General features: G+C 33.2%; 1 protein-coding gene across 2 annotated transcripts; it reads right to left on the reverse strand.

Annotated features, from left to right (window-relative positions):
* Positions 1–1545: 1545 nt before the first annotated feature.
* On the reverse strand, positions 1546–12653 carry LOC120333792 (uncharacterized). 2 transcript variants are annotated; one of them, XM_039401164.2, is made up of 12 exons: positions 12497–12653; positions 11414–11452; positions 10271–10402; positions 9806–9838; positions 9015–9122; positions 8504–8599; positions 8056–8121; positions 6266–6399; positions 5346–5876; positions 4918–5149; positions 4198–4701; positions 1546–3780 (listed from the first exon to the last, which is right to left on the reverse strand). In XM_039401164.2, the coding sequence occupies exons 1-12, from the start codon at positions 12567–12569 to the stop codon at positions 3482–3484; spliced, it is 2247 nt and encodes a 748-aa protein (XP_039257098.2). In that variant the 5' UTR covers positions 12570–12653; the 3' UTR covers positions 1546–3481. The 2 variants fall into 2 exon arrangements, with proteins under 2 accessions (XP_039257098.2, XP_039257099.2); XM_039401165.2 differs by lacking the exon at positions 11414–11452.
* Positions 12654–15688: the final 3035 nt, after the last annotated feature.

The raw sequence follows: 15688 nt of genomic DNA on the forward strand, positions 1-15688 counted from the left end.
GATACAATTCTATTAAAATTTTGCTGACATGTTGTTGACATTGCGATGGCCATATTATTCATTAATCCTCCTTGTCCATATATATAAGCATTGCTCTCTTGTATATCCACATCTACTTGTATTCGTACAAATAGTGCGAACTGATCATTTGCACCTTCTGATTTGATAATAGAATGAACAAATTTACAGTGAAAAACCAGCTGTTACGATTGGAAGTGAGTAGGTGCTTTTCACCATGTTAGCGTTTATAACACCACTAATGCAAATGTAAATAATTAAAATTTATAATTTCTACACATGAATTGCAAGAAGAGGCAGCAAATTATCATTCAGAAAAGATACTGAAATGTCACTCACGGTAAGACACTTAGCTAAGGTTGTCCACTATTGCCTGGATAAATATTTTATCTAATTTTTGGCTTTACATTCGCTTGTTAACGTTCATGATCAGCAAATTTCTTGTATTTCAGCATAGTATAAACTCCGGGGACAGTACTACAGATTACCATTCTGTATCATTTGCAAAGATATCAAACTGGGTGGCGGAGGAAAATGATACCAATTTGAAGCACGCAAAATCCTGTATTGAACGCCCATTTTGAGCGCGAAAATTTTGAGAAACAGCTTAAAATTTCTGACTCACAGTCGTGCAATTTTATGGTTATGGTTTCATTTTTATGGTTTCTGAACAAGCAATATTTTGGAGCGCGTTTGGGGGCAGTTACCGTGTTTCTACTCATACAGGGAAAGTCAAAACGTCTTATGGAAAACTACCGCCAAGGGTAATGTACTTAGTATATACCAGGACTACTCAACTGGCGGACCGCGATCCGAAAGCGGACCTTTTTGAGTATTTGATTCGGACCGCACCTAATTCTTTATTTTGCATCATTGGCCCCACTTTGGATATGTGAAGGTTTCCTTTTATTAGATGTCTTTTGTAAATTTAAAGGTTATTTTATATTTTGCATAAATTTGCATTTGACTATATATATATATATGAAAAGAAATGTAACGCCATAATAAACAATGAAAATAGTGCTATGTTGATTCGCGAATTATCGGACCCCAGTAATTTTGATGTTTTGTATACGGATCTTTGGTAAAATTAGTTGAGTATTTCTGGTATATACAACACACAACACTATTTTTGACGCTTTCAACTGAAAGACCCCTAACTTTTCGCGTCGGCCGTACAATGTAGGTTCTCCCCACGTACTCAATAATTTCATATATACTACCTGTGTATAACAAGTCAGTTCTTAAATTTTTGAATCCAAAAGTTGCATCTGCCATGTTTTATTTATATCACATTCATTTCAGTCATATTATACTTTCAACAATCCCAACATGAATTGAGGTAATCATTTAAATGAGTTTAATTACCAGATGCCACGGAAGCGCGTCAGGTCGAAAGACACATATAGGCGAGAACGATAACATCACGCGTCTCTGCGCAACCTAACAGCGGCTATTTTCCCCCAGTGAGTAATCGTATAGGTCACGTTTCCTATTTGAACAAGTGAATGAATAAACTTACAAAAATGTTTTTTACATACAACTTCTATTGCAATATCAGTGAAAAATTATGTAAATCTACATTTTCAACAAACAAACAGTCAAAATTAAGGAGTCAGATCTGCAAAGTGAAGTGCTTTGACTTCAATTCTCAAATAAGATTACAGAAAGAAGCATAATAAAATTATATTTACATCAAAGTTTATTCTCTTAATACGACGAGAAAAAGAGGGGAAACATTTTGCTATAGTTTCATTGAAAAAGATTTAAAAAAGGCAGCAGATTGTTATAATTTCTTTTAATTCATTAGAATATTAAATTGATATAACGCTCGCCATAAAGTGCAAATGAACGCCCTAATGTTGCGCTGGCCGTATGAAATTTAATGAAGTATTCAAGTAGATACAATGGTCGCAGTATGAGCATAAATTATTTCGCAATTATAAAGTATGAGAAAAATTTTACTAGGATCAAAGTTCGGAGAAACATATATTGAAACTGGAAAGAAATAGTAAAGAAATTTAACTATTCGTTACAGTAAATGCTCCATTATTTTCTGTAAACAGTGGATTTATTTAGTAACCTTATCATAGCAGAATCCAAGTAAGTCTACTTTCAAAGTGGATTAATAAGTGGATGCATATTTCATAAAAGTAATAAAAAAATTGTTACTGTGGTTAAATACTTTTGTTTTTATGTTTTTTTTTTATAGTCGATATTAGTTGCTATTTTTTTTTATTAAAAGGACAATATTTAGACTACATAATAATATTTAAAAAATACATCGTTTCTTAAGTGCCTGAATCATTTTAAAAACAGTATTACAACAAGAAAACTCAAATGAATGGAACTGCTGAAAAAGTTTGGTATTGCAGAATATTCATATTAGGTGATATACCGACAGTTTGTTCCGCCAAGTATTAAAGCACAATGACCAAATTACATTTTATTTACCTATAGCCATTTGCATTATTCTCATTTAAATTTGAAATGCATATTATTTATTCATAAATACAGTATAATAATAAGCTCCCATCATTATTGAGTAGCGACTCATTTACCAAACAGAATTTCCTGGTTTAACTCGAGTTCGTTCTACCGGGATTAAATATAAATTGCCATTTTACATGACATGTTGGAAATATAGGTTAAAAAGAGTCAGTTTCCTTTCAAATATATATAAAAAATAATAACAAATACAAAACATGTTTCCCCCTGTTTGTGGTCGTGATAAACGTGCTTTGACGCGAGTTCACAAATACCACGAAGAAAATAAAAATGGAGAAGTTCATAACAGCAAAAACTATTTCAACACTTTAGATTATGTTTTTGAAACATTAGTATCTAGATATTTATTTCTGTTTCTAACCTCGTAGTTGAACATCTGTATATTGTAGAAAGAATCGTTACCTGTATTTATTGTTACAGTAGCTTTAGAGTGAAGACATTCTGAATATTTGTGCCACGGCGAAACGTTGGTCAGGGAGGATCTAGTATGTTAATAGTACATTTTGAGAATAACTGCATTTTTCCGGGAACGATTGTAAAACATATTACCACATTAATCTCATATGTTGAAAGCCTACAGCCCTCTCTTCTTACACCTAAATCTTTTGGTATAGAGATGTGGAGAAATGAAATCTTTAACCTTTCGAGGAAGAAGGTCAAATTCTTTTAAGAGAATCAGAAAAAATGAAAAATATTTTAAAATAAATAAGGAGTATTAGAAATGGTGTGTTTATATATATATATATATATTGCAAGAAAAACGATTTTTTTTTATCTATTACAGCCTTATGTATTTATTTATTTCTTGATGCATATTGCAATGTACACTAATATGCATTCTTTCAAGTTTTCAAACAACAAAATAGATAAACTTTCAGCCATGTGACAACTGTATATCTCGTTTTGGTAAGGATAGGGGCAAATTAATCCAAGGATAATAAGACATTTTCCGGCTTCATATATCTTCCTTTGCATTCCCGTTAGGAATATTGAATGGCGCTTCTGAATACAAATTTTCCCCTACGTTTGTCGACATGGTGCCTTGAGCTGTGCTTATAGCTGAGGCATCACTGGTCATCCTTCTCTTGGATGAAAACTCTAAGGAGACAGAGTATTTCTTTTGCACGTTCATAATAGATTTCCTGACTTCCTTTCCGATAATGCAGTAAACAACGAAGAGGAAAACGCCCTGTAGACCGTTGATGATTGCGTTCAGATACATGAAAACAATGCCGGTTTCGTCGCTCTCGATGCCTAAAATAAAACTGACATTTAAAAAAGGATTCAAATGTTCATAATTATCTATAATTTGTGTGTCGCATGTATAATTATTTTTTTTAAATTGTCCCTTCAAAATGAATCTAAACTTACTCCAGCCTATGGAGTAAGATTTAATGCTCCTAACGCGTGTCACATCTTCACTTCGAAAAATCGGCCATAGGGAAATTCTAAAATAATGGAAAAATATGGGCCAAACTCTTTTTGGTCACATACGGACATCCCAATTTAGGGTTTCTTCCGAATTGACTCATTCGGAATTATTATTCGAGTACTGGGGTGGTGTCATTTTAAAAACGAGAGAACACATTCACGCTTCACTTAATTCTCTCGTTATAGAAAGAAAAATCTCACTGAGAAAAGATTCATCGTGGTTATCGAAAAGTTTTTTACCTGTGAAAAAGCCAAGAAGCCATGGAATGCCTAGTACAGGCAATAGGACGACAATTGCCTTTAGAGCTGCTTTAACATGTTCCAAATCCACTACGTCAGATTCGCTGCTGTGCCTTTGCAGGTTGGTTGGTTTGTAATTTTCACTCTCAACACTCATTTTGTAGACAATGTAAAACATTCTGATCACGATCAATACGCAGCACAAGAGAATTACAGCAATAGGAATGACAGCTGCTCCAAGTAGAATATTTTCCTCGTCGGACAGCCAGCAATGCTTATATTTTGGGCCTTGTCCATCTTTTTTCCACAGTTCGTTCAAAGGCATGTATACACCGTTAGCGAAACCGTAAGCCAGAGAAATAATAACGATCACAAACGGAACTGAAAAGCTGATCACATAACGAGAGATCGCAAACTTTTTCGCATTTTTCCCACTGAGTAAACGCATTACACTGTCCATGGTCTTAAACAATAGAGTGATTCCTTCCATCAGCATCCACATCGCTAAAATATGAAAGGCACGGTAAAATATGAAAGATTCTGTGAATCTAACTATGGTTGCCAGATAACCTAGTTTAGGTTACGCTCGCGAATATGAGAATATTCACAAGAAGCTAACTGAGCAAGGTTTCGGAGGAATGGAAGTGGAAAGAGGATTAGCGCGCGAAACGAACATTGCACTTTTGTACTGTTGATCTTGGAAAGAGTTAAAATAATTACCTGAGCACAAGAAAAAGTAATGCATCAATACAGTCACCATTTCACAAGCCGTATCATTGAGCAAAGCAAGGTCGTGGAAAACATTGAGAATGTGTAACACCAGTAAAGAAAACGTCACGCATATTTGAACTTTGACCCTGTCTCCTCTCACATGATTGCGTACTTTCATTAGCAGGATGGCAGTGATTATCAAGAATATGATGGAAGCAATTTCGGTAATATATGACACGATCTAAAACAAAATATTGCAATTAAAGCTTCGAGTGAGTCACTGAAGAAAAAGGCCAGTAAATATCGATTCGTAACTTTTGAAGATGCGCCATCGAGAAGCCGACCCACCTTCGTTTTACATAATCATGAAAATTGACTTCAGTTATGCAGTTTCTAAAAAAATTTATTTTTGAGTAAATTTTGTTTAAACACTTTACCTTTACTCCTGATGGAACTACCACTACGTTTGCAGACATGAGAACTGCAAACACAGTGGTATGGTCACAACGACATGACACTCCTTTTCCAGATACATCTCCAACTGTCTGACAACCCTCTTCAGACATTGCTTCTGTTTCTTCGTCGTAAAACGCACAGACACCCCTTAGAGATGTGAGTATTGATCGTCCAATCGTATTTGTTGAGCCTTCGTCGTCAACGTTTTTTCGAATTTCATTATAATCTCCTGCCGAGGTATCTACTGTAAATTTCACTACCTGAACTTGCAATTTCTTGTTGTCACTCCCCTCGAAAGCTGCGATTAACAACACCTTATTCCCAAAAACCACTCGTTTGGTCTTTCTTACTCCTCCTGAATCGTTGTCAACCATGGTTTGAGAAAGTCCAGACAAGTCGGTGTTTTTTTCCAAAGTTTTTTCAGTTATAACGACCTTCGCATTAGCAATGTCTTTGCCAAAAGTTAAACTTTTAACGACAGTTGCACCTTTCGGTGATTTATACGCAGGTTTCTGTAACAAGTACATTGTGACGTATAAGAATTGTTCGTTAAATATTTAATTAAAACTGAAACCTTGAAGAGTGACATTGAAAATCTGGAGGCAAAGCTCATCAAACTCAATTTCTTGTTGGTTAGATTCATTTCACTTTTTATTCAGAGAGGTTGTATATGTGCACTTTTACTCTTTTTGAGAGGCAATTGACTTATCAATCAAAACTCATTTAATCAGTAAATAGGGGTCAGGGGTGGAATATGAGCAGACAGGAATTTGTAGTTTTGATTCAACTCAAAATACTGACAGTGATTTGATATATAATTATTTAAAAATCTGAAGAAGCTCGGTACATTTTTTTATTGATATTTATTTATTGGACCATTGAAACAGTACAAAGGAATTACCTCTTCAGAGCCAACAGCCGGTCCCGTTACATTATTAACCACAAATATCAAGTTATTCTCGTCCGTCAAATTACTTTGATTCTGCTGTGCGCTGTTTTGTTCTATATTTGTCATAACTTCTTTCACAGGTTTTTCTGAAAAATTAAAAGTCTTCGAGTCGCCAATGCACTGTGTCATGCTACTTATTATCACAAATGACTTGAATCAGTCAGCGTCAAAACGGTCGGGAAAACAGCTGTGATGTGGTGAATTCCACATAACTGAAGGATAAAACTTTGGACGTGGAACTTTTAGTGAGCCTCCAGTTTATTTTAACATACATGGAACATATGCATTTTAGATATATATTTTGCAACAGGCTAGTAGGTAGCAATGGCAGAAAGAAAAACCCTATTCCGAATGGCTGCGAGAGATTAGAGAGACACCATTGAGTTCAATTGATTGTTTGCATCTTGAGCTGTAACAACGAGTTTAGGCCAATGTATATGGGAGAACAACTCAGCAAAATAGAAACCTGACGAGATATAACATTAAACTGAAATTGCACAAAAAATAAAATTCATTTCTAGTTATTTCTCATAAATCTTTGAATAAGATTTAATATAGATCATTTTACACACACACTTCAGCCTGTAATATTACTTTTATAGAAATCCTATTTGAACCAGGAAATCAGATGAACGCTGGTCTAAAATAGCTTTAGTTTGAATATCAGAATGTCGCATAAAAGTTAAAACTGTAAGCCAATCCTCGCATGACGGGTTGAAACGAATGAAAAATTGTCTTTTCAACGTAGCCACAGACTCTGGTCAGATCTTTTACCTTGATAAATCTATTTTTAGGATGTTCAAGTAACTGATTATAGTTAACTGTAAATATTGAAACAACAAGGTGCCAAACAAATTACTAATATGCAAAAACAACTTGAAAGTAGTAATCTGACTTTTATTTGACTACAAGAGACAAACGTTTGTGATTTCATACAAATTAGCCGTACATGGTTCCACAGCGCAAATATGCTGTGTCATTATATAATTAAAAAATAATAGATACATCAATGATAACTAATCCTAATGAATCATAAATAATTATGATTTTTCTTTGACTCCTTTAACACGTATAAATACGGTACGTAGATGATTAAAGCGTAACTAATAATATCTAGAAGCAGGCAAGACTTTTTATTGCGTTTAAAATGTACGTCAACTATTGAAATCTGGTATTTTATCATATTAGGGGCACGCGCTTGCTCACAATTAAGAAAATAAATGTTTGATTGCGTCTGTTTTACTCAATTGTGTAAACCTTAGGTTAAACAGAATTTGAAAAATAAATAAATGGAATAGTCAAGCCATGGGCCATGTGCGGTCTCCTGCTCTTGGTGAAAGTTTTGAGCTTTTCTTACAATTATATGAAAAAAATGTATTTATTCTTGAACTTTTTCTGGATATCTTAACTATAAAATGTTAAAATAATATTATTGATTTATTTACATCCTCGTTCAGACATGTCAGCCATATTAAATTTTACCTAAAAATTAACTATACAATATGATCTTTCAAAATAATTAAGTGCCTTTCTCAATGCGGCCTTTTGCAAAAATGATTTTCTGAATGTGTCACTTCCCAACAAAATTTTGCCCGTCCATGGGTTAAGCTCACTGATATGGAATATAGATTGCCAAATCTTATATCACAGTCAAATGTCAACATAATTTGCTATACGATCAAGATGTGAATACGAAATTGAAATGGCTACATTTCATTCTTTATGAACAATAAATATTTTACGTGTTTCAGCTGTCTTAGTTGTGGTCGTCTTAGTTGTGGTCGTCTTAGCTGTGGTCGTTGATTGTGCTGTAAAAGGATATTTTTTAAATAAAATTAGCAAATGAAAATTCACATTTATATAAAAATTACATAAAGAACATTTTAGGAAAAGCAAGATACGAAATTCGATTTGTGTGGGTTCGAATAAATGAAAAACTTTGAAAAGGAATCTTTAACTAATTTGTTGAATGATTAGAAACACCTAGATTAAAATCGTAAACCAACAGCAAAGGTCAGTGTATTTCACAGTAATGAGTTTCTTTTTTGGCTAAGATAATCACCTACAAATTTGGACATCTAGGAGTATCAACATTTTTGGCATGAATAATTTAAACTTGTTTTCCTGTTTGTATCTATACCTTCTAAGCAATCGATCTGACAATTTATAACGCAATTAATTTTGACATACTTGGTGAGATGCTTTCGGTTGTTGTTGTTGTCGGTTCTGTCACGGGGATGACAGTGGTACTTGCGGTTTCCGTTTTTTCACAATTTCGACTTGTATCTGGAAGAGACGAAACTCAATTATCTTTTGGGAAAGTTTTTTTTTTTTTTGGAAGCTAATTTGAATCAATTTTATTGTGCATTTTCTATGGACATTTGAGCCTTATGCTAGAAACAACTGCGTTTAGTTTTCTGCAAATTATATAAATGTAATTTTACTACAATGGAATAGTTTGAAATATTTTTCCATCACATTTGAATGACATATTTTCTAAAGTTCAGCACGAAAGGCTTTCTATTTCTTATAATAATAATAATAAAAAATATAAAACAATAATTGTCCAGTTACAGGTAACCAGGGTACCTAAATTTATGAAGCTAAAAGTACTGTGAAATTAATTTTGGCCTAGAATTAATAACAATGTTTTTAATGTAAAACGTTAGTATAAATTCAACAAAACATTGTAAGTAATTACAATTAAAGAATTTCTGCGACGAAATATTCTGACATTTGTCGCTGTCACTGATGTTCAAGTTAATGAAATTGTATCGAAATATTCCGGATAGGTTACAACCACATTCACCTGTAAATATCAAGGAGAGAGAGTTGCAAAGAATAAGCTTTTTATGTTTTACAAAATATATATGAATTCGGCAAAGGACCAATATCAAACATTTATCAAGCATGTATTTGTATGGTGATTGTGCGTAAAATATCCTCCAAAGCTATACTCTCCGTCAACTTTACTGAAGGTTACATTGCGGATGACAGGGGAGAATGCAACATTATTTTACTTTTCAACGGCACAATAAGCAATTGATATCGCGTACGGAAAATCGGCTTGCTTCATCACGTAGGGCTTTGACTATAAGCAGCTTGCCAAAAAAACGTAGAAATAGATAAACTAATGCTACTCATATAAATTGGCTATAATTGTCATTAAAATTCATTTCAGAAATTATATGGACAAACGCGGTAATGTTTATAAACCTCAAGCATAATCAGTATACATTATTTCCCCATTAATTAAGCGAAAGCATTGTAATTTTTTAAACTCGAAATTGATTTGTTATTGTTAAAACTGAAATTGTTTTTGTATTGCACTTACAACACGAATCGATTTAACTTAGCAGCATTTTAAAAGATAATTCCACTCAGCGTGAAATGGATCAGCTAGGACAGATGTAAAGTATACCAGCGTAAATTTATTTATTTTTTTAGATATGTATATTCGTTTAATACGTAAAATAAAAACAATTCACTTGCCTGTTGTCGTAGAGATGTTTGTGGTATTTGTGCCTGAACAAAATTAAAAACTTTCATAAAAAAGTAGTAAAGTCATGAAGAGAAAAATTAATTAAATATATAATAAATTAAAACAGAAGAAAAAACAAAAACAAATTTAGATAAAAAAATGATTATTCTGTTGTTTTAATTTAAATTATATTGCTCATTGACTACGAAATAAACAATTATACTGTACCGCATCGCATAGATAAATATTTTTAACGTATATTCTCATTTCTGCTCAAACAACGTTGAAAAAAGACAAACACTCTATGTAAGCTACTATGTTCTAACATCTGGACGATTCAAAACTTCTTTAAATTTGATCAAAGATACACAAAATTAAATATTCAAGAATATCTTCTGTTATGAAAAAAATCACGACTATATGTGCAGAAATTTTGTGCGCGTCAATTAGTTGCAAAATGCCGTTGTGGAAAATACCTGTTATACATATATGTATTGTGTAATTTCCTTTCTCAAATTGTTCTCCATTTGTGCATTGCATGACGTTATCCAGCGTAGTATTTATCCATTTCTTTACAAGGTCATTCACGCATTTATTAGTCTTGTTACCTGGAAAAGTCATATATAAAATTTAATAAATTTATTGTTATTTCCTTTTGAAAAAGAAAAATAGTAATACAATATATATTTTAAGCATTATTATTTTAAACACTTTATTATGTATAAATCGCGTAATAAGTATATTTACATAATCCGCAAGCCCCAAGTTGAGAAGGCATGACTTGATTATGCATGGCATTATACAAACGTCACGCCACGTGATTCTTTCGCCGTGGATAACAATTGTTATATCATCCAAAATAATGATTAAATAAACATTTTTTCTCATACTAAAATTTGATGACGTGTGAAACATATTAATTAATTCTGTTATATAAGACTCATGATTCAGAGCTAATAATAATATTCTGACATAACTGCAAAGGTTAAATATAAATTTAGGAATTCAGTTTTTTTTAAAAAACAGACTTGATTTTCAACACAATCTTCAGCATACCATGACCTAGTTAGGCACACAACTACACGGCCAAGTCCATGCCTGTGAAACAGATAATACGGGTAAACTAATCTCATACTGAACATGGACTGGTAACCAGACGAGAGGCCGTGCTACACCATATGATTAAGCCGTCTTATCGGCTTTCTTCTCTCTCGGGATAAACATGAAAATCGTATCCGATGTATGTTACAAAAATAAAATAATTTAATTCAAACTTTTATATATAATAGTGCTCTTATGGCCCGAGTTCAAAATCGTAACAGACGATGCGACAATTATATATGGTCCGCGTTCGCAAATCTTTTATAATTTTTCTGATTTTAGTTAGGGGCATGTAAACAAGGTATAAGCAGTCGAATCTAATAATAAAACAAGATAACGATGCTCTCATAAAAGGACACGGAGTACAAAACAAAATACTTCCGTACCAATCGGTATGAATTAATCAATGATTAATTATAAAAAAAAAAAAACTTTCTCCACCCCTGGGTTGAGCTCACTATCAATTGATTATACGATCAAGATGAGAACACATTTTGAAAAAAGATATAATATTTTACTTGTTTCAGCTGTCGTAAATGGTCTTGTTGTTGATTTTGCTGTAAACGGATATATTTAAAATAAAATTAGCAAATGAAAATTCACATTTTATATAAAAATTGCATAAAGAACATTTTTGGAAAAACAAGATACGAAATTCAATTTTTGTAGGTTCGAATATATGAAAAACTTTAAAAAAGAATCTACATCTAATTTGTTAGATGATTAGAAAACATCTGGAATTGCCTTGAAATTTAAAATTGTGCCCCCAACAGCAAATGTAAGTGTATATTAGAGTGATGATTACTTTTTTTGGCTGAGATAATGACTTACAAATTGAGGTCGACAATCGTAACAGACCATGCGACAATTACTGTTTGGAAAATATATAGTTTGATGAGCGCAAATTTTTCTGATTTTAGTTGAGGGAAGGTAAACGAGCTTTAGGCAATCGAATTTAATAATAAAACAAGAGAGTGATGCCAAATAAGAGGACACTTTTCGTACCGTACCTATCGATTCCAATTAATCAATGAATTTCGCGTAGCTTCGCGTCAAATCAGAAACGGCCGTCACGCTTGGCGGATTAAAAACCGTGTTCCCATGGAAATTTTTGATGAAAAATCAGATCTCATAGGATTCATAAAAAATTTAGGAATAAATAAAAGTAATAACCTTCTAGCGAAAAATGCAATCTTTAACCACTGCAAATTACAAACCAATTGGTCCAGTAGTGAATAAGAAAAGCGATTTTTAATAACAACAAGAAGAACAACAACAACATAATATCAAAGCGATCCATAGGTCCATTTGATGTTCAACATAAGTCGGGATAAAAATGGAATGTCTACCAAATCAAAATAATTGCGCATGTCTTGGATCAAAGATTTTCCCGATAAGAAGTTACACTGATGAATCTTTGAGGTTTTGGCTTTTGACTTCAAGTATTTTTGCTTATAATGAAAGATTATTTTGAAAGTTGACGTCCAAAAAAATATAAATAAAAATTGATTAAAAATCTCAATATATCTAATACACCCTGACTTTCTAAAAGAAAAAATTCTATATTCTCAATGAAAATTAGAAAAATAAGTTGTACTAACCAGAGTTCTCGTTTGTTTGCGTCGATGAGGCGACAACAAGCACAAAGGCTGCTATAATGGTTGTCCTCCACATCGTTAACAATATCACGAAGCAATTTTCTTTGAACAACTTTAGTATATTACTATATATATGTATACGTTACTACTCATAATCTGTATTAAAAATTGAGGTTCTAATAGTCAGCACTTATTTATTGGTAGTTCGAGATTCGATCTTTATTAACATACTTAATTTAAAATATGGGGAAATTTAGTAATATGAAAACCTAATCTTGCTATCTTGCTAAGACTTGAAATGGACTCGCTAATGTGCTTCAAAACCATCTCTCGAACTGTTATATGGCAAAGCACCTGTTTCGGGTATGAGAAAAAGGACATGGATTTTTCTGGGCCGGTACAGCTCGCCAAGATACGGGTTAGAGTAGGGTTAGTTGGTAGGCCTCCACAATAAAGAAAATTTTGCGCAATTTCATTTGTGTCCTTTGTTACAGAAAAAGAAGAATTTTCGGCGCTCAAGCAGTATGTGTACCAATATGGAGGTAACTAATTTTTTCGCCTACTTCACATCCAGTTGTGTAAATGTAAAGGGACGGAAGCCTTTGGGCATGGGGTATATTCACTTGGCTGACACAGACCGTCCCCGAACTCGTAATAGAACTAAATAAGAAAAATGGGAATAAAATTATGGCCTAAACCTAACCTGGTACACATACTACAGGAGTACCGAATTTTCTTGGTTTCAATGTTTTCTATTACGTTCTTCACAAGGCATACGTGTTTACGTTTTACGTGTTTAATTTAGTCTTGTAGCACTCGTGCACTGATACGATATTTAAAATGTTGTCCTTCAAGTAATTAAATTGAAAAATCGATGGAAAATTGTTTACAAAACAAGCATTCAAGTGGATATGTTTGAATATACTTCCGAAAATTTTAACAATCAAGTACATGTTTTGGTATACTGTCTCTCTTAAAGTGAAAAGTAACTGACAATAAAAAGACAAACTTTTTACATTCTAATTCCTATTCTGCCGATGTCACCAGCCTTTTCTGTTCCAACGACCTATTTCGTTTTTCCTCGTTGTCATTACTGTAATATGCGAGGCTGTGATCTAGCAACTAAATTATGCGACCAAATCAACTGCGGTAATATTACACAAGCAACGAGGAAGTCATAGAAAAGCATATCTAAACGTTATGCAAACGTGAACGAACAGTCTACTCCGCTGAATAAAGCGAACAGAGCACACACGGAAGTTACCATCCAAAACTAGATGACTAACAACAGCGACCCGTTTAGATCGACTGACGCAAACGCACGCATTTGCCTCTACGTGGGCTAAATGATATTTTGTCAATAACCACTCAAATACGCACCATGGTTGAGTCTTGCCTTCAAAACATGGACCATATTACACTCAACTTTGATACAATGACAGGTATTTGTTGCATTACATTGTGCCAATTCTAAAAAACATATGCAAAACAATGGTGTGTGTTCTCATCGTGGGCGTAGGTGAAATTAACAGTATTTTAACAACAAAGGTATTGTGATACATAATACACAAACTGAAAATGTATATTCAACGTTGTCACGCTGTACTTAATAGCCTTAAACATAATTTTTATTTGCTTTGTTTTCAGCAAGTTTACCACTCCAATATCCAAGACCAATTCCTGCCAAAATGATGTATTTTTCAAATTTAAAGTTATTACTAAAGCATAACGCATAAACCATGCTAGACAAGTGCACTCAAATTTCCTTTTATTTGTATCAATTCAACCTATTGTTATTCACAATAAACCAGGAAACTTGTGAAATTCCCGATTGAGAATGTCTTTTTAAGGATAACAATAACTACTAGAGCAACGCCCCTCCAAAGAAAAAACACAGATGTTCAAAACTTATAGGCAGAATGATTGTAACCTGTTAAGTATACAATCTGTATAATATTTCGTTTCTAGGGTTCTTTTATGGCTATATTTCGTTAATTAAGGAATAAAGGAATATCTTACGATGACGTAAGTATTCCTCTATGACGAAACAATAACATGATTATCGCTGCATATGATTAAGTATACTATACTGATGACAACATAGCCGTACAGGTATTGTGTCAGTAAGTCGAAATACTTCATACAGTAGAATTGAATGGAGGGGAGTTGATCCATATCACGATGCGTGATTTCGTGTTGCTTCGTCTCCTAGGAACTTCAAATGAACCAAACTGTTAAATTCTACTATCTACCTAAGGTGGCATTGGATTTACTGACATTGGACAATCGTTAACTTCATTGTTCCATTAGCTGTGGAGGGAACTTCGGTGATTTTCCTCAATTCGCTCAGCGATCAACTCCTTTACTTTATAATGAGTGCGCATGCAACTTGAATTGGATCAACCCACAGTAAAAATAATTTGATGTGAGACCGAAAGTGGGCTAAGCATAAATAAGACAGTATCCACTAATGGCTAGTCTAATAATAAAAAATGATAATATATCTTTTGAAGTTGATTTAAAGTTTTCTTTTGAAGTTTTTTTCATTGTGAAAGTAATCCTACATCGCCATTTTGAAGTAATTTTACGCCACATCGCACTTGTTCAACTACTTGTTCGCACATTCAACTACTTGTTTTCTTCACAATAATACATCACTATTAGCCAATCTCGAAAATTTTATTGGACACAAAATGGTTACACTGTTATATTTAATTCATGGTATCACTTCATATATATATATGACTTCGTTCACACACCATCATAATGGAACATTTCTTTCAACATTTGGCTGAAAGTTTTTTGACATTGCGTAATCATTTGACCTCCATGGGTATGTATATGAGCATCGGTCTCTTGTTTCGTATAAAAGGTGATTTGCGAATGCGAACACACCAATTTATTTTCGCTCAATAGGCAAGGATGACGTATCCAAACCTTTGAGTTTGCCATGTTCAAACTACATAAAAAGGCCTTTAAACATAAAATGTACTAGCGACAAGTATACCTGCACATACGTATAGCGTGTTCAAGATAAGATAATTTAACATAATTGATTACATACAAACACAAAAGTGTGTAATCTTTTAGATGAGATTGTTTTAGCCATTTGAATATCCAATTTTTACGTTATTCCTATCATTAAAAATGCTACTAACACGCCTGGGAGGTCTCGTGAACTCAGTTTAGAATCAA

Source organism: Styela clava, chromosome 15 (assembly GCF_964204865.1).
Source record: "Styela clava chromosome 15, kaStyClav1.hap1.2, whole genome shotgun sequence".
In the NCBI taxonomy this organism is placed as follows: domain Eukaryota; kingdom Metazoa; phylum Chordata; class Ascidiacea; order Stolidobranchia; family Styelidae; genus Styela; species Styela clava.

Coding starts and splice junctions, on each gene's coding strand:
- LOC120333792 (XM_039401164.2), bottom strand. CDS start 12,569: ATGTGGAGGACAACCATTATAGCAGCCTTTGTGCTTGTTGTCGCCTCA. Junction 9,123..9,805: donor AAACATCTCTACGACAACAG/GCAAGTGAATTG, acceptor TGATATTTACAG/GTGAATGTGGTTGTAACCTA. Junction 5,150..5,345: donor TAGTTCCATCAGGAGTAAAG/GTAAAGTGTTTA, acceptor ATTTTGTTTTAG/ATCGTGTCATATATTACCGA.